Source organism: Pseudorca crassidens, chromosome 10, assembly GCF_039906515.1.
Source record: "Pseudorca crassidens isolate mPseCra1 chromosome 10, mPseCra1.hap1, whole genome shotgun sequence".
NCBI classification, from domain to species: Eukaryota; Metazoa; Chordata; class Mammalia; order Artiodactyla; family Delphinidae; genus Pseudorca; species Pseudorca crassidens.
The window spans coordinates 67,321,001-67,344,647 of record NC_090305.1 but is presented as its reverse complement, the minus strand read 5'-3'; the positions used below and the strand labels follow the sequence as shown (position 1 = coordinate 67,344,647).

At 42.0% G+C, this 23,647-nt stretch overlaps 1 protein-coding gene across 4 annotated transcripts in view; it reads left to right on the top strand.

Moving 5' to 3' along the window:
- The window catches only part of SMARCC1 (SWI/SNF related, matrix associated, actin dependent regulator of chromatin subfamily c member 1), a 179,948-nt gene that overhangs the window by 144,087 nt on the left and 12,214 nt on the right, over positions 1–23,647 (top strand). For all 4 annotated transcript variants that reach the window (XM_067754182.1, XM_067754181.1, XM_067754184.1 and 1 more), the window contains exons 25-26: positions 5,568–5,702; positions 16,134–16,395. In XM_067754182.1, the coding sequence (XP_067610283.1) occupies positions 5,568–5,702; positions 16,134–16,395 (397 nt within the window). The remainder of the gene's footprint in view (positions 1–5,567; positions 5,703–16,133; positions 16,396–23,647) is intronic.

Here is a 23,647-nt window from a genome sequence, read left to right as displayed (position 1 = left end):
ACCTCTGCTATACTAATTATGATTTGAGTTCTAATTTTTAGGGACTCCACCCCAAAAAAAACAGGGAAAGATGGAAACATTTATACAGTACTGTTAGTTCCTCCCTGTCTCTCTGTGTCACCTTTCTTACTGCCCCGCTTTGCTTCTAGGCTCTCATCAGAACTGAATTCAATTCCCAGTGGATTTAACTGCAACCTTTGGCAAGATATTTAACTTCTCTAAGCTTCAGTTTCATTCTATATAAAATGGAGATAACATGTTTCTTGGTAGGTTATTATTAGAAGTAGTGTGAAAATACCTACCAGGGTGTGTAGTATGATATATTTCACCCTATTCCCATAATGCATTCCAACAGTTAACTCTCACTTTTACCATCTTTTTTTCTTCTTAAAGCAGACAGAAGTGGTATTTGGATCCGATCCGTTAGCAGCTTTGGTCCAGTGCTTAGTAACATTTGTCTAATCACTTCAAGCCCCTGTGAAGTCTTTTTAATTCCCTTCAGAATCTACTTCTTAAGCCTTTCTGACTTCTGCTGACTTCTTGGATGGTACATATATATCACCAAATCCATAAATTAGCAGAATTTCTTAGAATCTTTAATAGCAGGAAGCATGCTGTTTCATGAAGGAAATTTCTTGTCTTCTTCCAGATCAGAATCTCTTACCAGTAAAAATATGAATAGTCATGGAGGTTAAATCAACAAAAAGAATCTAGTAATGTAGGCGATCTAGAAATGTAGGAGATAGAGAAATGGCACGTTAGTAAGTTCATTAGGGTTCAGTCAGTAAAATTCAGATAGTGAGATTACATAGGAACAGGCCAGTTCTTTCAGAGAAATCTGTTGTATCTCTCCTCTTATAAATAGGGGTTGCAAGATGGAAGAAGTTGAGAAGATGCAGTGATTTGTTTTAAATAATTCTATACAGAAAATCAGGGTTTATATTAATTTTTATTTTTTGGCTGCGTTGGGTCTTTGTTGCTGCACACGGGCTTTCTCTAGTTGCGGCCAGTGAGCTTCTCATTGCAGTGGCTTCACTTGTTGTGGAGCATGGGCTCTAGGCGCGTGGACTTAAGTAGTTGTGGCTTACGGGCTCTAGAGCACAGGCTCAAGTAGTTGTGGCACGTGGGCTTAGTTGCTCTGTGGCATGTGGGATCTTCCCAGACCAGGGATCGAACCCGTGTCCTCTGCATTGGCAGGCAGATTCTTATCCACTGTGCCACCAGGGAAGCCCTATATTAATATTTAAATAAATGTTATTAAGGCTTGAAATATGAAAACGCCAAATTTAGTGTGCAACATTAGTTCTTCTGTTTTCACTCAAAACCCAGATGTGATTAACCACGCCGATGAATAGTTCTTAAATTTGAGGTGGGTTAATTTTGATACATATTAAAAATTTTTATTTATTTATTTATTTTTTGCGGTACGCGGGCCTCTCACTGTTGTGGCCTCTCCCGTTGCGGAGCACAGACTCTGGACGCGCAGGCTCCGCAGCCATGGCTCACGGGCCCAGCCACTCCACGGCATGTGGGATCTTCCCGGACCGGGGCACAAACCCGTGTCCCCTGCATCGGCAGGCAGACTCCCAACCACCACGCCACCAGGGAAGCCCTAAAAAATTTTTTTAAAACTAGAAATCAGACTGAATAATCCTATAAGTCTTTAGTAATGCAACTGCCATAGAGTTTACAGGTTCAAGTTTTGATTTGTTTTTTTCTTTTCTTGAGTTTTTTACTCAAATTTGTTTCTTTAGATTGAAGGCCATGCTTTGCTGGTTATATTCTCATCCTGCATTCAAAGTGCCCAGGTTTACTTCTAGAGATTTCTAGTGGTTTTTTAACCTTAGTCACAGGTGAATTCTAGGCTTTGGATAAAGGCTGCCTCTTCTCCGTGTCCTCTCTACTCCCCACCTCATCTCCTTATTTCTTGCATCTTTAAAATTGCGAAGCAGTCATAAATATGGGGCTTCCTCGGGCCTTGACCCTGGGGAGTAAAAGTCAAGTGAATAGATAAAATACAGTGCAGTAAGAATCGTCATGGAGGCTGTGGGAGCCGTGATGTAAGGGAGCTACCCAGAGGAAGTGATGCCTAAGGCCAAGTCTTAAAAGACATGTTAGAAGCGGTCCAGTGCAGGCAGAGGAGGGTCTTCCAACAAAATGGGCTTTTAGGGTACAGCTCGCAGGTATCAGGCGCCTACCATGTTCCAGGCACTGTTCTAAGTACATCCATCCATGAATTAAATGTATTATAATTCATGGACCAGAATGGCAAGAAACTCTTAGCATAAAAGGAGACAAGGTGAGTACATATAAAGCAAAGAACATTTAAAAACATCTGGGGACTTCCCTGGCAGTACAGTGGTTGGCACTTCACGCTCCCAATGCATGGGGCCCAGGTTTGATCCCTGGTCAGGGAACTAGATCCCACATGCCGCAACTAAAGATCTCACACGCGGCGACAACAAAGCCCCACACAGCCAAATGAAGGGAGGGAGGGAGGGAGGGAGGAAGGCAGGCAGGCTAAAGCTGGTCCAGTTTAAATTCTCAGCATAATCAAACCACCCTTAATGCATGAGGCAGTAAAATTATCATTTGCCTAGACAGCTACTTATTCAATATCTCTTCTACATCACACCTTATATATCATGTTTTATAGTCTTCAAACCAGGATTTTAACCCCTTTCCCCCCACATGATAGTTATGTAGCCTTAGACAGGCCTTTTTTTTTTTTTCCTTTTCACTTTTTAGATTCATAGAAGTTGCAAAAATATTTTAGAGCAATTTTGTGTGCTGTTCATCAGTTTCCTCTGATTGTAACATCTTATTTTTAATTCAATAATTTTTATTCTAGTATTTTTTTTCCAGTGACCTTGTTCATTACATACACTTTTGTTCTTTTAGTGTTTTTTCTAATGATTACACAATTCATTCTTGAGTTATTGCAATTTAATCCAAATTATTTTTATAACTTCTTCAGTAATGCTAGAACCTAAGTTCAGTTTTCCCTGTCCGGTGCTTCTCAGTTCCTATCTCCATTTCAATTTTTTCTTTTAATGGAAGAGGTTTTTTCCTTCTGTTCAAAGAACTCTCTAGAATTTCTTTTTTTTTTTTAATATAAATTTATTTATTTGTTTTTGGCTGCGTTGGGTCTTTGTTGCTGCGCGCGGGCTTTCTCTAGTTGTGGCGAGCAGGGGCTACTCGTCATTGTGGTGTGCAGGCTTCTCATTGTGGTGGCTTCTCTTTTAGTGGAGCGCGGGCTCTAGAGCGCAGGCTCAGTAGCTGTGGCACACTGGCTTAGTTGCTCCATGGCATGTGGGATCTTCCTGGACCAGAGCTCGAACCCATGTCCCCTGCATTGGCAGCTGGATTCTTAACCACTGCACCACCTCTTCTAAGAATGTTTTAGTGTTAGCTCTTACATATAGATCTATGATCTACTGAGTTAATTTTTGTGTATTATGTGAGGTAGGGGTCCAAATTTATCATTTTGTTTCTGGATATCCAGTTGTCCCAGCACCATCTGTTGACCCACCTTCTGCCCTTTTTAAAAATTTATTATGCAACTATTGGAATATATACAGAAGTAGACAAAATAGTGTAATGACTCTGTACCCCTCACCCAGCTTTGGTTATCATTATATTGCCAGTCTTCTTTCATTTGTCCCTATTTGCTTTTGGCCTGTTTGTGCCACCCTGTTAACTTAGGAGTTCTTTCTTAGGTTGAGTCTGTGATGTCCGGATCTCATGTCTTTTATCTTTTTCTCAGTTTACACGAAGTTAACTGGAGCACGTCCTTCAAAAGCATGTGTAGGATTTTGAGTCCTTGATTTTGGAAATTTGTCTTTATTCTGCACCTAATTGGTTTAAGTTGTTGTACTTGAAGTTCTAGACTGAAATTTATTAGCCCTCACAATTTGGAAGGCATTTTTACCTTTGTTTTCAAAAACCTAGTTTTTGCTTTTGAGAAGTCTGTGACAGTCTGAATTTTTTTTTGTAACCTGTTTTTTTATATCTCATTAGAAATATAAAATTGCATAACACGATCAGTGATAACAGGCTTAGAATCATGTAATCTTTATTTAAACTTTTGGTGTTATTGATGCAGCTTAATGTAGTTAGGGAGGCAGACATGACCATTAATAGCTGTAGATTCTTTCATAAAATCTTTTGCTTACACTTCTGAATCTTCCTGCAGATGGGTCTCTATAGGTATAAAACTATATTTTTCTTTATCAACTGTAAAAGAGTGAAAAATAAAGCTCTTATTTAAGTGTTCTCTACCAGTTTAGTTCCCAAAAGCCTATATTAAACTCCTTCTGTATGTTCACTCCTTCTAGATTCTATAAGAAACACAGATCAATAAGTCAGCCACTCCGTGTTACTTCTCAAAACCTTGTGTAGAAGCAAGATAAGCACATAAATTCAGTAGATGTAATAGTGCAAAATAGTGTTGGGAGTTTGTTGGTATAAGCTCTTGGATGGTGTCTGGAGAAGGTGGTATTCATCCTTTGCACGTAGTCAGGACGTTGGCCAAATGTGGGATCCTCATCCTCTCTGAGTAATGTGGCATCTTCCTCTGTGTGCTGCTGATTTGACAGGAAGCATGAGTGGGACTCATCAGTCCTGTACAGGGGAGTGAGTGGTACATTCTTCCAGAATAACCTCCTGTCTTATACCCTATCCCCAAACTAGGGGTGGAATATTGTTCACCCCCTCCTCTCTATTCATAGTAGACACTCAGTAGGGGCTTTGCATCTGAGGGTTGATTGCTGAGGGAGAGCACTGCTTGCCTGCTCCTGGACAGTTCATAAGGAGGGAAAAACAGAGTTACAGAGTGAGGGTGGGAGGTAAGTGGGTGGTAGATGGGGAAGTGCCTTCCAGGCCATGGGGTCCTCCTTTGCCTTTCAATGCCCTGATTCAACCTTTTCTCCTTAGTGGGCTCTTTGAAGAGAGTAGATTAGCATGGAAGAAGTTTCCTTTTAATCCTTAATTTCTGGTATTTATAGATTCATGTCTATATATAGATTTATATTTGTAAGTACCAGAAATTCAGGCATGGATAGTTGTTTTATTTTTTGTTTTATTTTTTTTTAATTAATTAATTTATTTGTTTATTTTTGGCTGCGTCGGGTCTTCGTTGCTGTGCATGGGCTTTCTCTAGTTGTGGTGAGCGGGGGCTACTCTTTGTTGCGGTATGCGGGCTTCTCATTGCGGGGCTCGTCTTTGTTGCAGAGCACGGGCTCTGGGTGCAAGGGCTTCTGTAGTTGTGGCATGCAGGCTCAGTAGTTATGGCACATGGGCTTAGTTGCTCCATAGCACGTGGGATCTTCCCGGACTAGGGATCGAACCCTTGTCCCTGCATTGGCAGGTGGATTCTTAAACGCTGTGCCACCAGGGAAGTCCCTGTTATTTTAAGTTGAAATAAATAGTAGAAACATGCAAAGGGGGCATCCAGGGCGCCATTCTTAATTCCATAATTCCCACTTATAATAGTAATTTCAGCATTTTCTTACTGTTTATTAAGCAAACATTTACCTAAATACTTTGAATGATTTTTTTGCCCTTAGCACTTGGCTGCCGTGGAAGAGAGAAAGATCAAGTCTCTGGTAGCTCTCCTGGTTGAGACACAAATGAAGAAACTGGAGATCAAACTTAGACATTTTGAGGAACTGGAAACCATCATGGACAGAGAGAAAGAAGCTGTAAGTAAGGGGAATTTTATAGTGGCTTTTTCACAATTAAACTCTGACCACCTTTCATGAAATATGAGAAATAGAAATAGAGAAAATACAGTAACGTAATTTGTTGGTCTCCGTGGCTATCGTCTAACCTTTTTTCTAACCTTTTGCCCTTTCAAAAGGATTATCAGCCAGTGATGATAAATAAAAGGAACTCTGAAAATAATTATCTAAACCTCAGCTTCTTATACCTCTTGGCTTTCCAGATACATGATGGTATCAAATTCTCCCTTCTATAATAGTCGGATCTTAGACTTACTTTATTACCTATTTGTTACCTTCCCTCTCCTGTATAGGGAAGGGCAGGTGGAACCAGACCTAGCAGAGTACTGGTAAGCAGCATTTTCTCTGGCATACACTTGATATAAGGACGTGGCCCAAACAGGACAAAAAGAATTATGAAAAAGGCCAAGAATGAGGAAGGAAGCCACAAAAAGTAAGAAATATACAATCAGGGGAACATTTGGTTATTTCAGGGGATTTTTTGGAGAGACAGAGATGAAGTTCTCTGGAGAAATTTTTTGGGTTTGTTTGTTTTGAGAAGTTTGTTTTTTAATGAGTTGACCAGGAAAGGAATTAATGCCTTTCTAAACAGTGGGCTAAATTTGAGGATTTAGTTAGGACTTTTTCTGATTTTCTGATTGTTTTGACTTTTTTATCAGCATACCAGATACTGGTATCTCTAAATGGGAGAACCTTAAGTTTAACCATTCCAGAAGAGTTTTAATTTTAAGGATCCATTTGCATTTGTTAAACTCTTTCTTAGTGGTTAATCCAAGCAAGTCCTCTGGCAGATTCTTCATGATGAGTAGCTTAGTAACTATCACAATAGCCCGTTTTCATTTTGTCCTAAGACCTGTTCTTCCACTTACATTCTGGCCCCATGAGGAAGAGGCTGCTTCAGTAACTATCCTACCCACACCCTATGCTACCTCATCCCCACTTCCCTAATCCTGTAAGTATCTCTCACATCACCAGCCCTCTCCTGTCCCAGGAGCAACAGGCCACCCCAGTCTCATCTCCATTGCTCTCTGTGCACCAGTCATGTCATAGCACGCCACATGCAGGCTTCCCTCATGGCCGTGTGTGTTCTCTGCCACCTGAGTGCATCCTGCTCTTCCACCAGCAAGGCCTTTTTTCCTACTCTTTGCCAACCTCCTGCATCCCTCAGCCCTGAACCTGTGAGTGACATGCCCTCCCCATTTGCTTTTGTAGCAGCCTAACAGAGCACTTACTATATTGTAAATGCTAGTTCATGCGTACACCTCCCATACCAGAGTGTATTCTCTTTGAGGGCAAAGTTTGTTAAGTGTCTTTGTTCACACACAGCTGGCACATCATAGGCCCTTGTTTACGTGTCTGTTGAATGGATGTATGCCAGCATCAGTGTCAGAAGCTGGGAAAGTGGAAAGGAAAGTTTACGCTAGGGGACCTTACTTTAGTTTAACAGGGAAGACAGTCAAGAAGACAAATGACAGTATCGTGTGTTCAGTTCTTAAGGGAACATACATGGAAGATGCGGAGAAGGAGAGGGTATTAGAGAAAACTTCCTAGAGGTGAGCTGGAGCTTTGAAGAGTGAGTGTTTGTGTTTATCTTACCCTAATAAGCTGCCCTTTTGTCATTTGATAGCATTTTTTGGGGTACTCGGGATAACAGGGGCTACATAATGGATTATTGGCACATGCAGAATTCAAGTGATCATTGCGTAGTTCCCACTGGCAACCAGACGCCTTGCTGTCATTCATGAAGCAGAACTGATGTTGTTAGCCTGGAAGATTGGGCACTTAATGCAACTATGTCTAGATTGTCAAGGGGCTCTTTTCTCAGCTCTAAATTGTTTTATCTTCGGAGGGTGAACTTGTGGATTCCTCACTCTTTCAAACCCCCCTAGTGGAACTGTCCCCTGGAATAGCAGAGTACTCAGGCCCTTCCCAGTTCTCTCCACTGATTCTCAGACATCCTTGTGCTCTGGATTTCTCATAGTTATTTATCTCAAATTAATCTGAGTCCACTGGGTTTTTCTTACTTGAATCTATTTTTTTTATCTTAAATTCTAATTGAGCACATAAAACATTTTACAGAATGGTCTCTGAATAAAACAGCACAACCAAAAATGTGGGAAAACATTCTACTGAATCTTTTTCACCACACAAGGTTGATATTCTCAAGTCCTTTGGTGGTCGGCCTGTTTTTTCTTAATCAGCATTTGGGGCAGTAAAATTCATTATATAAGACAGTCCCTAGCCCTAGCCACTGAATGTCAGTACCATACCTGTATTAGTTATTGCTATGTAAAAAATTAACCCAAAGTAGTGACTGAAAACAGTATCTCTCACATTTCCTGAGGATTAGGAATCTGAGAGCAGCTTTCCTGAGTGGATCAGGCTCAGGGTCTCTGGTTAGGATGCAGTCTTCATAAGGTTCAGCTGGGGCTGGAGGATACCCCTCGAAGCTTATTCATGTGGCTGTTGGCAGGAGTCTTCAGTTCCTTGCCACGTGGGCCTTTCCATAGTACTCCTCATGAAGTGGCTTCCCCCAGAGCAAGTGACTGAAAAGAGCAAGAACGTGAAAGAGCACCCAAAGTGGAAGCCACAGTATCTTTTATAACCTAAACTTGGCAGGCACATTCCTGCACTCCTGCTATATTCTCTCAGTCCCACAGCCCAACCTTGATTCTGGGTTTGGGTGGGGCTGTGGGCTGGCAGGGCTCAGTGGAGAAGGCCTAAATGTTAGGAGGCGGGATCACTGGGGGCAACCTTGGAGGCTCACTATCACAAGAACCAAAAAATCTTACAAACTTTAAAATGGCTTCCATTCATTTCATGCACAGTAAGACATAATCTATTTTTCTCCTTCCCAGCACTAGTTATCCTGTCCTTCCCTGTGAGCGAGCAAAGCCGTGGCTATTTTCCTACTGATGATTTCCTCTCCTCACAGGACTGTTGTGGGGATTAAATGAGAGAACTATGGCATGTGCCTGGCACACTGCCTAGAACACAGAGTAAGTGTTCAGTAAATATTTCTATGCCTCCCTTTATGCAAACCAATAATCAACAATTATACATTAAATTCTTAATATTTATAAGTCTTTGTTGGCTTTATGAACATTTAGAATCCAGCAGTGATGCTGGGTGGGAACATGAGGCCATTTCTTTGTTAACCATTCTCGTAGATGAAGAGTCTAGAGCTTAAACAAGGTACACTTCATGTATCTCAGATCACACAGTTCATAAATAACAGAGCTGGGTCTCAAACCTGTGTTTGTTCACCTCTGCGTTTTTATCTAGTACTTCAAAATTTATAAAGAAATGAGCCATTCTTACCGCATTTTAACCTAGAGACTCTGAGATATGCAGGGTTTTGATACCCTTTGTTATATGACTCATGAAAGTTGAAATTGTGGAAAGGGGTCAGGTCAGCCAGGAGCGGCGCGTTCTAACCCACTGCCTAGTGCTCTGCCTACCACACTCCTCAGTTCACTGTAGGTGAGGTCCTGCTCATCTTCACCTAGGAACCAGTAGCTTCAGGACATGCTTTTTTGAATTAAACATTTGGTTTTGTTTATATAGCAACAGATTTCAAGAATCTTTTCATATACTTTCAGAATCAGATATGAAGTTTCTTTCTCTCTCTAATGACGTAAAATCAGATGTTCTCTTGAGTCTTAATTATTTAGAAATTAAGAATAAGGATATAACAATTTAATATCTTTTATAGATATTATGTATACAGCTATAATTAGAGCTCAGTAGCTTTTGTTACAGTCCTCTCATAAAGTACTAATATTGGAGGACGTCAGTTATGGAGTATACAGAGTCTGTCCAGGAATTGACATGATAAAGACTTTTTTTTTTAATTTATTTATTTATTTTTGGCTGCCTTGGGTCTTTGTTGCTGTGCTCAGGCTTTCTCTAGTTGCGGTGAGCGGGGGCTGCTCTTTGTTGTGGTGCGCGGGCTTCTCATTGGGGTGGCTTCTCTTGTTGTGGAGCACGGGCTCTAGGCGTGCGGGCTTCAGTAGTTGTAGCACGTGGGTTCAGTAGTTGTGGCTTGCGGGCTCTAGAGTGCATGCTCAGTAATTGTGGCACACAGACTTAGTTGCTCCGCGGCATGTGGGATCTTCCCGGACCAGGGCTCAAACCCATGTTCCCTGCGTTGGCAGGCAGATTCTTAAGCACTGTGCCACCAGGGAAGCCCAACGAAGACTACTGACCCCAGTTGAGGTGAGGATGCTGAGCTGGCCCTGGGTTCGAAACTGAGAGGGTCTGCCCAAGTGTGCAGCCTTCCATGCCAAGCAGATAGCAGACATCACTCAAGAGAACAGGTGTCAGACATGGGCTGTGTTGGGGACTGAAGAGAACTGGAGGGCCTGGGTCCTACCTAAAGCATTTTTATTTGGATTAAAGGGGGAAAAAAAAATACTTTGAGACCAGTGAGAATCTCTTTGTTGATCTCATTTATAGCTTCTGTACTTAATGCTCTCGTTTGACTAGGTATAGAAATTGTATACCTTTGAAAAGAGAGACATTGTAGGAAACTCAAAGCTGTGAGAAACCTGGACCCTGTCCTTAAGGAGGTGAGAGGGTAGATGAGAAACTGACACAAAGATACCATGAGGTAGTGAGGCTATGGAAAGTCAGAGGAGAGGAGGCCGTGATTGGCTCAGATTATCAAGGAAAGCTTCCTGGTAGAGGAAGGACTGATGTGAGTTGTAGAAAAGGTCCAAATCCAAAACTGTGAAGAGAAGGGTATGATTGCTGAGGAGACTGAAGAGTCAGCTTGCCCAGAGCTGATGGCTTTCACATCATAGATGATGGATTAAGTTCATTTTTTCATTTGGCAAATGTTTATTGAGCACCTGCTTTGTTCTAGGTGTATTAAGTACTGGAGATAACACTGGTGAATAGAACCCAACAAAACTCTTTGCCTTGGTAGAACTTAAATAATTAATGAAGGATGTTAGATGTTATGTGCTTTGTATGTATATGCATGCATATATACTGTGTATGTATACATACCTGTATGTTTCAGGCTGTGTAAGTGAGATTGGGCGGGGCAAGGGAAAGATTTCAGTTCTAAGTGGTGTCATCGGTGTAAGCCCTGTTGAGAAACTGACAGTTGGGCGAATGTCTCTAAGCCCTAGAAACAGCCAGCATTAGAGAGAGACTCTGAGGCAAGAGCGTGACTGACATGTTTGGGAACTAAGGAGTAGGTGGGGTGGGCTGGGACATGAGTGAGTAGGGAGAGGTAAGATGGTGAAGGCAGAGATGATGGTGCCCTAATCACAGAAGTCCCTGTAAACCATCCAGAGGCCTTTCATTTTACTGTGATTAAAATGTGGAATAATTGCAGGGCCTATTTTATTTATTCCATAAAAATGTGGAATACATGCAGAAAACTGGCATCATCTTCCTTACAGTTAAGTGGCGATCAGTCTCTCCACTGTCTAGAGAATATAAAGTGACAAGTTTAGAAAAGGGGAGACTGGTGAGGAGGCTGTTGGGAAGTCCACGTGAGGTGGTGATGGGCCGTGGAAGTGAGGAGAAACGGTCAAGTTCTGGATGGATTTAAAGTTATTACTAATGGGACGTCCTCACACACAGGGTGTAGGGTTAGAAAAGTTTGAGGTACTCTGTGACAAATTAAGGAAAAAAGAACAAAAAGTTAATTTTATACTGCCCCAGGAGAATTGTATTTAACTTTGTTTTCTGCATATTTGTAGTAATTCATCTCTGTACTGCCTGTCATATAATTGAAACTGTTATTAGACATGCACCGTGACATTATGGATAGTTTTATTTGAGATTAAGAAAGCTGTACTTAGGACTGAGCAGGTTTACTTCTGATTCAAAAAAAGACGTAGGGCCTCAGGCAGCAAGCACTTTACAAGGACAGAATAACAGTCACAACAGTGGTGCTGTGTCCCCCTTTGGATTTCTGCCTCCAGTGGAGCAGAAAGATGCAGTTGTGTTGTTTTGTTTTGCCAGAGGTGTAAGAAGGAATGAGTATGTCTGGTTTTTCTCTTAAGTGGATGTCCGGTTACTGATACCAAACCTTTCAAAGGAAGGTGTGTTTACTTCAGTTCTGAGGCCGAGTAGTCAGAGGCTTCAAGTCTTGGCTGGTATTTCGACCCTTAGCAGTGTAGATGGATTTTTGAGGCCCCCACCTTCTTTTACTCTTTCCCACCCCGCCTCCCTGTTCTATGCAAATGAAGTTGGGAGAAGAGCTCTGTGTGAACTTCAGCTGCACTTGCAGCTGTGTGTGTGTTTGGGGTCTTGGTGTAGAAAAGTGCTCTGTTATGTTCCGGTTCCACTTGGATTCGGCTGCTTTATACATACACAGTGTAGGAATGAAGGGGGAGAGGAAGGCAGGGTTTGAATGCAGTGGGGGTGGGGATGTCTTCAGATCAGGGCCACAGGCATCTTTGTATGAAACTGGGTTCCCTAGAGCCAGATCAGAGTCTTGAAAGAAAGTGGACAGATTCATTAGCGCCCTATTTACGTGAGTAATTTACACTATCTGGTTTATCTGTTGGGGCTTTATCTATAGTCCTTGGAAATAGAAAAGGGAGAGAAGAAAATCGAGTTATCTGAAGCATATAACTTGGGTAATTTTAGTATTTTGTTTTGTAATTACAAAAATAGGTGTGATGAAAATTTTTCAAATAATAAAGAAATGGATAAATTAAAAAGTGTCTTCTACCCTCAGTTTCATTCCTAGGAATAATCACTGTTAATAGTTTAGTGTCTTCAGAACATTTTCAATGTATATGTAATGTTTATACATGGGCACAAAGGTTTTTTTTTTTTTAAATATAATAGACATAAATATTGTTGCAACTTGCTTTTTTTTTACTCAGTGCATCTCAGACATAAATGTACATCAAAAATAGTACTTTAATGACTAGCCTTATACAAATATACATACAGTTTTCTAGGACAGATTTCCAGATGTGGAATCACTGGGTCATTGGTTATGTGAATTTAAAATTTGCTCAGTACTGTCAAACTCTCCTCAAAGATTCCCACATTTCATTGCCACAGAAGTGAATGCAGTCTTCAGTTGGATTCAGTAACAGTAAGATATCTATAACAAGAGAGGTATTTCTTCTGGATGGTGGGGCCAGTATGTGTCCATAAGCTCTGTTGCATGTGCCCTAGAACAGAGGTGGCCCTCTGGAGCCAACTGGTAGCCTGCTGTCTGGACGTTGCTCTCACTTCAGAGGGCCTATTCATTCCACATTGGATCTAAAGCTTAAACTGGGTTCTTTTCAGGGATGTGTGTGTTTAATCACGTCCTTTTTAATTCTTCTAATTACCTTCTATGTTTTGAAATGACAGATGAAGCTCAGGAAAAAATCGTATAATTGACGTTAATTCATTTGTAAACTAGGAAGATTGGGCAAATTTTTCTTTCCAAGATTAATACTTCGATACTAAGGTCAGTTCCCAAAGAAAGGCTGGTTCAGTTAAAAAAAAAAAAAAACACTGAGATAGGTAAGGCAGAGACTAAAATTTCCCTTCAGAGACACAAAGTCTTCCTCCAGTAACAGTTCAGGTTTTTATAAAGCAGATCTTGACCTATATTCTGGAGTTCTTATGTAACTGCTGGACTTCAGCTGACCTGTCCAGACCAATAGTGGCTGAACAAAAACATAGGTTGAGGTCCTTTTCTGACAACCTCTTAAGTCTAACCTCAGCAAAGTGCTAAATTTCCTGGAAAGAATGGTTAGAAGAAAGCAAAACCTTTCTGACCATAGCACTTATGGTCAGAATCTTTAAATTCTGTTTTTTCAGTCTGCCTTTTACTTACATTATCTCACTGATTAGTCATCTTGCAGAGCTGGACTTCCAGAGGATTCTCTTGCTGTTTACACCTTGCAACTCCCTTCTGATTACGAAAAGAAGGATATGTCAAACTGAGCCAGGGTTTAGCCTCTTCGGGTCACCCTTAGAAAATGAAGAGCCCGCACCAGCCTGTTAGACCATGGTAACACCATGTTTCCTCCCTCCTGTGATAACCCTCAACCACTCACAAAATGGTTCGTTTCAGATCTTCTCCCAAGGGAGACTCTGCAAGCCAGCGAACCAACACCGGGGATATAAGCGTTACCATCTGTTCTTTCCTTTTCTTCTCCTCATCTGGCCATGCCGCTTGTCTTCATGCTGTGTCCACGGCCTGTCTTCCAGCACCCCATCTGTCTATGGACATTCCCTGCTTGCTACTCCTGATAGCCAGTGAGGCTTCTCACTAGGTTCCACGGGGACTTCTCCCCAAGCTGCTCTCTGCTAAGAGCCCAGATTCATAAGCTAATTCTCATGGGTATTCCACTTAGATTTTGCTAGTGATAGTATGTAGTATTTATCTATAAAACTGACTATTCCTGAAAGCTAAAATGTTACATTTCCTTAACTTATCAAATGCCTTGGAGTAGTGCTCTCCAACAGAAATACATGAGCCATATATGTAATTAAAAATTTTCTAGTAGCCACGTTAAAAAAAAATTATAATTTTTGTTTTGTTTTGTTTTGTTTTTGGCTGCATTGGGTCTTCGTTGCTGTGCGCGGGCTTTCTCTAGTTGTATCGAGCGGGGGCTACTCTTTGCTGCGCTGCACAGGCTTCTCATTGAAGTGGCTTTTCTTGTTGCAGAGCACGGGCTCTAGGTGTGGGGGCTTCAGTAGTTGTGTCACTCGGGCTCAGTAGCGGTGGTTCGCGAGCTCCAGAGCGCAGGCTCAGTAGTTGTGGTGCACGGGCCTAGTTGCTCTGCGGCATATGGGATCTTCCCAGACCAGGGCTCGAACCTGTAACTCCTGCATTGGCAGGTGGTTTCTCAACCACTGCACCACCAAGGAAGTCCCTATAATGATGTTTTATTTAATCCAGTATATGTATATAATGGTATTTTAACATGTAATCAATATGAAAATTTTATTTTTTTCATTCTGAGTCTTCAAAATTCAGTGACTATTTTACATTTATAGTACATCTCATTTCAGATTAGCCACATCTCAAGTGCCCAAGAGCTGTTGTGGCTGCTGTAGAAATGCCTCCCAGTGAATAAAATCTTGCTGTCAAAAATGGTGAGATAGAACATTATAGAAAAGCAGTAGTGCTATTAACCCTCCGTATGATCTTTATACTACTAGAAATCTGGATTTTTATTTCCATTCCTGTTAAAGGTGATTTTCTCTGTCAACCCTGGGTTAAGTTAGTTTTCATAGCTTTTAAGGTGGGCTCCGTTTTCTGCACTAGTGTCAGGCATATGGCTTCTGAATTTCCTAACTTCTCTGTATTTTAATTTGGGTCCCAGAAAGATTATCTTTTTTTTAAAATAAATTTATTTGTTTTTATTTATTTATTTTTTGGCTCTGTTGGGTCTTCGTTGCTGCACACAGGCTTTCTCTAGTTGCAGCGCACGGGCTTCTCATTGCAGTGGCTTCTCTTGTTGTGGAGCACGGGCTCTAGGCACGCGGACTTCAGTAGTTGTGGCACTTGGGCTCAGTAGTTGTGGCTCGCGGGCTCTAGAGTGCAGGCTCAGTAGATGTGGCACACGGGCTCAGTAGTTGTGGCTCGCAGGCTCTAGAGCACAGGCTCAGTAGTTGTGGCACACAGGCTTAGCTGCTCCGTGGCATGTGGGATCTTCCCAGGCCAGGGATAGAACCCGTGTCTCCTTCATCGGCAGGCGTTTTCTTAACCACTGCGCCACCAGGGAAGCCCCCAGAAAGATTATCTTGAGTATTGAAATGCTTATATTCTTCAAACCACGATTCATGTAAATTTTTATTTAAGCTTCTAAAATATGCTGTGAAAGTGTCACCCAGTATAATTTTGGGTACTTGGAAGCTAAGATTTACAATGGTACTGCCAAAGTTCCATATAGAAAATGTGTATCTTTGCAGCTAAGGCCACGTCCACTCATCCAGAGGATTTAACTCTGGTGTCACATTCTAAAATAGTAACCAAAAGGATCACATGCAGAAGAGGGCACCTGGAAATGTTGGTTTGACTTGAAATACTAGTATCTAAGGAACTATTAAGAGGACAGGAGAGGCTTGTTTCACCTGGGGAAGAGTAAGGCAGTCATGGAAACAGTTTTTTAAATATCTGAAGGCCCGCCAAACAGAGGGAATTACAAGTGTCCTGAGTATAATAACCCCCCACTGGGTGAAGGTTCCAAGGAAAGGCAGGCCTTATACTTAACATAGAGAAGAACTTGACTTCATTCTACTCAGGAAATAATGCCTTTTCTCTCACTGTGGTTGTTTCAGGAGAGGAGGTGACTATGTAACTGTGATGAGCTATGTGGAACTTAGGCATCATGTAGATATCCTGTGTTGGCATCCAATCGTGAAAGACTCTCCGGATTTCATTTCTCTTCCCCTTCCTTTTCTTAATAGTTAGAACAACAGAGGCAGCAGTTGCTTACTGAACGCCAGAACTTCCACATGGAACAGCTGAAATACGCTGAGTTGCGAGCCCGACAGCAAATGGAACAGCAGCAGCATGGGCAGAACCCTCAACAGGCACACCAGCACTCAGGGGGACCTGGCCTGGCACCACTGGGAGCAGCAGGGCACCCTGGCATGATGCCTCATCAGCAGCCCCCTCCCTACCCTCTGATGCACCACCAGATGCCGCCGCCTCATCCACCTCAGCCAGGTGAGAGGAATGCTCTGCTCACCACTCAGTCTGGGGTCATCCCTGTGGCACAGAGCATCAGAGGGGGCAAACCACACTGTTGGTGATTTCTGACTAAAACTGTTCAGAATGTCCATTGTCATCTAGGATATTACACACAAGTGAATCTGCTTTTATAGCCATCACCACATAATGCCTGCCATGTTCTCTTTCCAGGGTCCTCTTGGCATTATGCCTTTTTCTTGGGTGGGTCGACAATATATCCCAGAGAGCCTTAAAAATTCATCCTTGGATTGTCTACATTTTTTTTTTTAATTTATAGACATTCTCGAAGATAGACACACACAAAAAGAATAGCACAATGAACTCTTATGATAACGATCATCACCTTTCTGGCATTCTTAACTTTTTGTTATAGAAATCTTCTACTATAGACAGTAGTAGAGAGAATAGCATAATAATCCCCCAAATACCTATTGCACAGCTTCAGAATTATCAACATTTTATCTCTTCCTCCTCGCTTTGGTGTGGGAGACTTCAAAACGTATCTCTAACCAATGGAAATCTTATTCTTTAACATAACCTACTATATTACACCCAACAAAAGTAACCATAATTCTTAATAACATTAATTAAATGTCTTTGAATGCTTCATTTGTTTGAATTCGCTAATAGTTCTCTTAAATCTATTTTAACGTTTTAACAATTCACCCTCCCTTTTTTTCTTCTTTTTTAAAATGCCATTCATGTGTTTGGCTGTACCCGATCATGCACTCAAAGTGCATGGTGTCATTTCACATATCCTTCCCCCTCCTTTCCTCCCTCCCACACGTCTCCCATAAATAAACCACAGGATGGTGCTGGATATTTTAGTAGGTTCAAGTTCACTTTGGCGGTGCAGGCATTTTTCCTGTAATGTTGGTTCTTTCTTGGTGGCGTTCAGATTGGTCAGTGGTTCTGGTGTTCCAGAGTTCCCCATTAGACTCACTTAAGATTTTACCTGCCATTGAGAGTTGCTTCCTAGATCATTTATTTTACCAAGTGTTACAAAATGGTAAGATTTCTAAATTTATTATTCTGTCTGCATTTATTTATTTATGCATTTATTTATGTAAATGTGCATTTATTATTTATTTATGTAAATAAATGTATTTATTATATATTTATAAATATATTTACATTTATTAGCAGTGATTCTTTTATTTAAAAAGCTTTTCTTCACCAATCATTTAGTTACCCTGAAAATCAATCCTTACAGGAAAGGCTGGATAAATGCTTCATCCTTTCCCTTTATGTATCAGGGATAAATAAATTCCCTTTATTTATTTCCCTTTATTTATTTATTATTTAATAATGAGTTCAACCCCTCTGCCAAGTCACCCACACACACACACACAGTCTCCAAAGGTTACCAATAAGGGTTTTTTTTCTGTTGTGTGTGTATGTGTTTAGTATTGTGAATTTATTTTTTTATTTATTTATTTTTTTTTTTTTTTTGCGGTACGCGGGCCTCTCACTGTTGTGGCCTCTCCCGTTGCGGAGCACAGGCTCCGGACGCGCAGGCTCAGCGGCCAAGGCTCACGGGCCCAGCTGCTCCGCGGCATGTGGGATCTTCCCAGACCGGGGCACAAACCCGTGTCCCCTGCATCAGCAGGCGGACTCTCAACCACTGTGCCACCAGGGAAGCCCTGAATTTATATTTTTATGTGTTTCAATCTATTATGGATCTTACCCATTTTCATGCTCAAATTGTCCCATCTTTTAGCTCACGGGTTCCCCTTCAGGTTGGCAACTATTCACCACATTTTAACAACCTTGAAAGTCAAGCTCACGATTCTTTCAAACTTAACTACTGACATCATTAAACCTAAAATATACCTTTAATTTCAGCATTCCTCCCACCCCCCGCAATATTCCTTCCCTTCCTAGAGGGTAATATGTATGGCTGTGTGCTGTGTATTGTATTGCTTTAGTAACAGTCTTCGTGTAAGATTTTTTTTTTTTTTTTTTTTTTCCCGGTACGCGGGCCTCTCACTGTTGTGGCCTCTCCCGTTGCGGAGCACAGGCTCCAGACGCACAGGCTCAGCGGCCATGGCTCACAGGCCCAGCTGCTCCGCGGTGTGTGGGATCTTCCCGGACCGAGGCACGAACGTGTGTCCCCCTGCATCGGCAGGCGGACTCTCAACCACTGCGCCACCAGGGAAGCCCCCTGTAAGATTTTTATAGGTACTTTATAACCATGTGTCAAGTGCTTGCCAGAGCCAAAATTTGTGCTTTCTGGGGAGGTATGCATGTTCTCTGGCCAGGCGTGTAGAGGTGAGCTGAAATAAAAATAGAAAGACCCGGGCTTCCCTGGTGGCGCAGTGGTTGAGAGTCCGCCTGCCGATGCAGGGGACGTGGGTTCGTGCCCCGGTCTGGGAGGATCCCACATGTCACGGAGTGGCTGGGCCCGTGAGCCATGGCTGCTGAGCCTGCGCGTCCGGAGCCTGTGCTCCGCAGCGGGAGAGGCCACAGCAGTGAGAGGCCCATGCAAAAAATAAATAAATAAATAAAAATTTAAAAAAATAAAAAATAGACCCTTGGAGCCCTGAGAAGATTCCCGACATGACTAATGTCAGTTGCCCTGACTTCCTCAAATGACAGAATTTCTAAATCTCATGGAAATAACCAGACATGTTTGCCTGAGGAAGCCATGACGGAAAAAACTATGATCTGACAACTTGTGTTACCAACATGAATTTTTAATTTACAACCCCAAACATGTTTAGATATTAGTTCTTATTGCCTTGACCCAAAAATGGCGCTAGGTTCACTTTGGGAATCATTCATTTTCATACGCATGCATGCACACACACACACACTCACACACACTATTAAATTGCAGTTGTGGAATTTGCTACCATCGTCCCACTTGCCACTTGATCTAAATGACATTTGTGGAGATGGTTTTAGAAGTCTGCCAGGCTCATGACACAGGATACTTTATTTCTCAGTTTTCCTGTCTGTCTGCTTGAGTGGATTTTAAAACCTCCTTGTGAGATCTAATTTTCTTCCAAGTTAAAAGCTATGAATGCATGACAGAGTGATGATCACAAAGTGATTTTTCAGAAACAGTTATTTTAAATTTTTAATTCCTAAAACTCTTGGGATAAATGTTTAGGAGGGGGTTCGCTGTGGCTCCTTGGTATTTGGTTCTTAATGGTGCTAAAGCATCATCATCCACAGTAACTGTTCACAGAGAACTTCTCAGGAGCTCCACCATCTGCATTTAGAAAAGATACCCTTCTCCCTTTTTTTTCTAAATTACATCCTGGTGAGAACAGATGTTTGTATGGCAGGCCCTTCACCCCCAGTATTTTTGCTTACTTCTCATTGTCCTGCCTTTACAGTTGAAGAGCTGGTGCATGCCAAGGCCATGTCACCTTGCTGCATGGTGGAGCCAGGATTCATACTGGGCTCCTTCTATTCCAAAATGATGTCACAATGCCACCTTCCATGATGGAGAACCAAGAGGGTTTAGAGCAGACTCAGATACATCTCTTCTTTTAGGGAGACAGTGGTAAAAAACTAGGGCTCATAAAATAGCCTTTAGAATAAAAATAGGTTATGTTTCTCTTTTTACTTTCTCACAGAAATAGGCTTTTCTTAAGTGAATTTTAAAGAAAATGATCATTGTGTGTATGATGAGAGTGTTTTTTAAAATCTATTTTAAAAAACTATTCTTCCTTCCTCCCTCCCTCCCTCCCTTCCTCCTTCCCTCCCTCCCTTTTTTTTTGGCCACGCCATGCTGTGTGTGGGATTTTAGTCCCCCCAACCAGGGATCGAACCCGCGCCCCTGCAGTGGAAGCGTGGAGTCTTAATCACTGGACCTCCAGAGAAGTCCCTCTTTTCTTAAACATTTTTTATTGAAATGTAGTGTACATATGGAAAAATACACAAGCCATAAATATTTTGCTTGATGATTTTTAACAAAGAGAATATACCTGTGTAACCGGTACCCAGAAGCCCCCTCATACCCATCTCAGTCTCCTCCCTGCCCTTGGGTAACAACTGTCCCGAGGTCTAACATCATAGACTAGTTGGGCTGGGTTTTTTGGGGGGTTTCTGGCGGGGGGCTGCATTGGGTCTTCGTTGCTGCGTGTGGGCTTTCTCTAGTTGCGGCAAGTGGGAACTACTCTTCATTGCAGTGCGCGGGCTTCTCATTGCAGTGGCTTCCCTTGTTGCAGAGCACACGCTCTAGGTGCGTGGGCTTCAGTAGTCGTGGCTTGTGGGCTCAGTAGTTGTGGCGCGCGGGCTGTAGGGCGTGAGGGCTTCAGTAGTTGTGGCACGCAGGGTCTAGAGTGCAGGCTCAGTAGTTGTGGTGCACGGGCTTAGTTGCTCCTCAGCATGTGGGATCTTCCTGGACCAGGGATCGAACCCGTGTCCCCTGCATTGGCAGGCAGATTCTTAACCACTGCACCACCAGGGAAGTCCCTGGGCTGGTTTTGAATGTTATCTGGATGGAATCACGTACTGATTTTTGTTTGTTTGCCTTCTTTCACTCTTGCTGTACGTGTCTTTCGCTCTTGCTGTTCTTTCTTCTTGTTGTACGTGTCTACTGTGGGGCTCTACCATGATTTATTAATCCATTCTCCTGTTGATGGACATTTGATTCATTTCCATTTTAGTTATTACGAATAGTAACTCCTGCTGTGAACATGCATGTGCACATGTCTTTTGGAGACATAGGTATACATTTCTGTTATGTGCGCCCCTAAGTGGTGGAATTTGTTATGTCCCTAGAGTGGGTCTTAGGATATCCATGTATTCACATTAGTTGATGCTGCCAAAATTTTGCCAAAATGATAATGCCAGTTTACGTTCTCTCTAGCAGTGTATGAGAATTCCAGCAGCTCAAGGTAATCATTTTTCATAGTTGCCCCTTTTGTGAGATTGTTTTGGAGTTTGAATGTAAAAATCAGGTGTGTTGGAAAGTAAAATGAAGAAAAATAAATTGAACCCAATAATTAAAAGCTTTCTTAATATTGACAGTTCAGAAAAGGCTGATTGTATTGTAACAGCTGAGTCTCGTACACCATATTCTAGAAATTGGCTAAAGAGGCCTTATATATCAAAGCAAGTGAGGGAGTCTGTAGTGTTTTAGGTGGAGAAGAGCTTTAGTCTCTTATTTGCCACAGGTGTAAGTTAATAAATGGGAGCATGGTCCTTCCAACTAATATTTCCTAGGTTCTAGAAAAGTTAGCGGGCCACAACGTTTATGTTAGGAGCTGAGGGTAATTATCCAGGTCAGTTTGCTAGGTTTTGGTGTTTGGTCGGAATTTATGGTGTGTGAAGGAAGGAGAAAAATCAGCCTCTGAAAGCCAGCAAGGTTGGGGAAGTGGTGAGAAGAAAGTCAAGACAAATATATTACTGAGTGGTGAATTTGTCCAGCTCTCTGACTTCTTAGAATTTAAATAATTTTGTAGATAAATCACATGTAATCTTTCTCCACTTAACTGGCCATCAGTTAGTGGTAGAGCCCATTAAAATATGGCTCATTGTTGTGAATCTGCCAGACTGTCAAACACGTATGGTCCCAGGCACCAGCAGGGCTAGTATAAACTGACACCTGTACATATTCCATTTAGTTTGTACCTCTGCAGTCCTCCCCTCCACCCCTTTAATTCATTCAAATGCTTAGAATTTTTGTATAGAGAGTACCATCTGTATGCTGCTGTCTCTCCTCCTTGGCTTTTATTATTTGGTCCTACTCCTAACTCACCTGGGAGCTCCAGCTTTTTGTAGGTTTTGTTCTTATCTGTGATAAAGTGTCCCAAGTTGATTTGTTTCCACCAAACAGATAGTCAAAGGAAGAATCTATAGTATAAAGTTGGCAAATGGAAACTGGAGGTGGCCATAGCCATCCTTATACCACCCTTAGGTTTTGTTGCTCTTCATAAAATACACAGCACTACATGTCGTCTTTTCATTTAAATTGAAAAACAGTGATTTCATGAAGTGGTTCCTAAATTAAAGGCTTACTGGTTCTTCCTGTAAGACCGCCATTCTAAATGGCACAAGGTGAATAGTCATGACAGCCATCAGTTCTTGAGCACGTGCATGGTATCCCTTGCCCACACCCTGGACCAGTGTATTCATGACAGCACATGGGGAACCAAGGAGAGTGGCCTGGGTAGTGGCTGCTGTGTCCTGAGATGTTCTTGATTGTGAGCAAGGAGGACACTTCTGACTGCAGGGGGTACCCTCCAGGGGCCTTGGCACCTACAGTCATCTCTCAGTATCCACCAGGGATTGGTTCCAGCAGCCCCAATGGGGGATGCATGAGTATCCATGGATTCTCAAGTCTCTTATATAAAATGGCACTGTACAGTGAATTCAGTCATCCCTCTATATCCATGGATGCAGATCCCATGGATACGGAGGAACAGAGGGCCAGGTGTATTTACAGGAAGATTACCTAAAAATCTAGTATGTAAGTGCAGTGTAAGCTCTGCCCTCCCCTTGGGCTTTTGAACCTAGTTGCAGGGCAGGAATAAAGAGGTAGATAAAGAGAATGGACTTGATGACGTGGGGTGGAAGGGCGAAGCTGGGGCGAAGTGAGAGTAGCATCGACATATATACACTACCGAATGTACAATAGTTGTCGGGTGGGAAGCAACAGTGTAGCACAGTGAGATCAGCTTGGTGCTTTGCGATGACCTAGAGCGGTGGTTGAGGGAGGCTCAAGAGGGAGGGGGTATGGGGACACGTGTATGCATATGGCTGATTCGCTTTGTTGTACAACAGAAACTAACACAGTATTGTGAAGCAATTATACTCCAATAAAGTTCCATTAAAAATAAATAGTAAATGAGGCACTCTTGAGTATTAGTGCCTCATGGATCTGGAGTGAGCCACCTGCATTGGGGAAGCCTTTGTTATGTGTCTCTGTGTGTGAAAAGCAGAGAGAAAAGAACATGTTGGTTTAAATATCTTTATGGTTTCCTCATTAATAACATAAGAATTTTTAGAAGTGCCTAAGAAAAATCAGAGTAGGAATTGATCTGGTTTGATGAGAACTCAGGGATGTTAGACGTTTTAATAATAAAACTAGAATATTTTGCATCAGTTAGTAAAATATTGGTTGTTCAAGGAAATTTCAAGCAAGGCATTAGGCACTTGACTTTTAAGCCCCCAAGTTAGACCCACTTACAGAACCCTCCCCGTGGGAAATACTACTTAGGAAAGGATTACAACTACTCATCACTTCCCAGCCTCCCCTCTCCACCCAACT